Source organism: Austrofundulus limnaeus, unplaced genomic scaffold, assembly GCF_001266775.1.
Source record: "Austrofundulus limnaeus strain Quisiro unplaced genomic scaffold, Austrofundulus_limnaeus-1.0 Scaffold65, whole genome shotgun sequence".
Classification (NCBI taxonomy): domain Eukaryota; kingdom Metazoa; phylum Chordata; class Actinopteri; order Cyprinodontiformes; family Rivulidae; genus Austrofundulus; species Austrofundulus limnaeus.
The window spans coordinates 1,800,095-1,802,377 of NW_013952467.1; the positions used below are offsets into that span (position 1 = coordinate 1,800,095).

At 35.5% G+C, this 2,283-nt stretch overlaps 1 protein-coding gene across 1 annotated transcript in view; it reads right to left on the reverse strand.

The window, feature by feature from the left end:
* The window catches only part of prkcab (protein kinase C, alpha, b), a gene marked incomplete in the record, with an annotated part of 113,795 nt that extends 113,212 nt beyond the window's left edge, over nt 1-583 (reverse strand). The window contains 2 exon segments of the mRNA XM_014010135.1: nt 25-56; nt 148-583. Of these exon segments, the coding sequence (XP_013865589.1) occupies nt 25-56; nt 148-431 (316 nt within the window).
* Nucleotides 584-2,283: the final 1,700 nt, after the last annotated feature.

Here is a 2,283-nt window from a genome sequence, read left to right on the forward strand (position 1 = left end):
GTGATATTTTGTAAAGTGCCTTACCTTGGCATTGAAATCCTTGTTTTCCAAACCCCCTGCAACAAAACACCCAAGTCTTAATCTTGATGGAAGCTCTTACAGACGCTGGGTATACACTGTTAAAATGAAAGATTAAACCAAACTTACCATATAAAATCTGTGCAGTGGCTGCAGAACGTCGGCTGCTTGAAAAATCTCGCAGTAAACTTGTGATTTTTCACTTCGTGCACGTTCTTCTGCCGCAGAGCACCTTTGCGGGCGAATCTGTTTCCGTACCCCGCAGAGTCATTGTAATGTAGAAGATGCTCAGCCATAATGATGTGGGGTAGTAGATATAAAATCCACAACTTTCCGGTCCGGACCKGCCGTGCGATGCTGCCTCCTGCTCGTCCTTCTCTTCTCTTCTGCTCCACAGCTGAGCGCTTTTTCATTCACCGTGACGTTCGATGAGTTCCGCTTTACGTACGTGGGATTAAACAAATTTTAAACCTGAAATCAAACGTTTCCTTAAATGTCAAACGCACAAAATCCTACTTTACCATCATATTAAACGTTTTTAAATGAAAAAGCTTTAAATTGATAACCAGCCTAAATATAAATAATGAATTAGAATGAATAATGTACAGCTAAAACAAAGTGGTCCCATGATGTGGCCTGAAACACGGTTGAGAAATAACTTCATAATTTTCTAACTCGCTAATTGTCACGTTCAGCGTCGCCAGAATTTGAATAAATAAAGCTGTTTTTCTGTCCAAACATTTAGAAATTGTGCTTCATAAGATTCAAGATATTCTATTTCTTTTTGCATATTACTAAAATTTAATATTGGCAACGTCCTTTATATTTTATATTTTGTATTGTTTTTCTCTACAACTGTCAAAACAAACTGAAAGTTGAAAATTACGAGGAGCTGTTGAAGGCGTCACTGCTGTCTTGTCTGAAGCTTCAAACAGGAGTTGAGCGCCCTCGTGTGGACAAAAAGTAAAACTGCATCCTTCCACAAGATTCATTCAGTGTGAAAATGTAAAATAAAACAAATGTAAAATAAATGACAAAAAAAACAAGGGAGACATGTTGAGGTTATTTATTCATATGAATGTGGATGAATATTTAACATATGAAGAAAGAATTAAAGTCCTATCAGATTCACCTGGTAGAGCACTAGGTGCAGTTACAAATAAAGTTAAACATTGTGGTGACAAGGGTTATAAGACAAATACTGAGTTGTGCAGATCTTGTGTTTTCCCAGTATTAGATTACGGAGCGGGAGTCTGTCTCTGTCAACAGCTTTATAGTGAGAAAGTTCGGTACTGAGCCCTGCGTCATTTCTTAGGTGTACAAAGAAATACATCTAAATAGGCCCTACATGGAGATGAGATGGGACCTATGTGAAGTTAGACATATTGGAGAAATGGTGAGATTGTCGAACAGGTTTATTAATATTTCAGATTATAGATTAACAAAACACATTTTTTCTTTTAGATTTGTCAAATAGGTATACTTCGGTCAGACAAATTGAGAAGATATTTGATGAGGCGGATATTCAGTATGTTTGTAGAAATAAGTTAAGATGTAAAATTGAACAGTTTAAATAGTTTTATTTTGAAGTTCATAAATGGGTAGTTGATATTTTTCGGAAACCTAAATTACGAACCTATAATCAAATGAAGGACGTTTATGTTCCTAAGCCATTTGTAATATGGAACCTATCTKAACATCAAAGATCTGTCTGTGCACAATTTAGGTCTGGCACTTTGCCTCCGGCTCTAGAAAGTGGACGATTTTGTTCAGTTCCAGAGGAGGATTGTATKCATTCTTTGMGTGAAATTGAAAACGAAATACACTTTTTGTTTTATTGTCCTTTATATATTATTTTGATAAATGCACTATATGATAAAGTTCTTGGTGTTTATCCAGAATTGTTTTATTTAATTGATGAAGACAAAGTGCAGTTTTTATTGAAGTATTTTGTGTTTCAGTTAGCTCAATTTATTTTAAAGGCCTGGTACCTCTCGAAGAGGACATCTTTTGTTTGAAGAATGTTTGTCTGTCTGCTTGTGTGTAAATGTTTTGATGTGTCTTGTAAGCCCATGTGGGCTGGGCACAATGGTGCCTGACATATGTGACAAAAAAATTACTTGACTTGACACATATATTTTTCTACAAAACATAATTTTACCTGTCTTTATGTGTCCAAATATTTTCATCATAAATTAATTGAGCTTATTGACAGCTTTGATGCTCTTCTTCCTGTAAAAAAAAAAAACACCACAGTCACTTTCA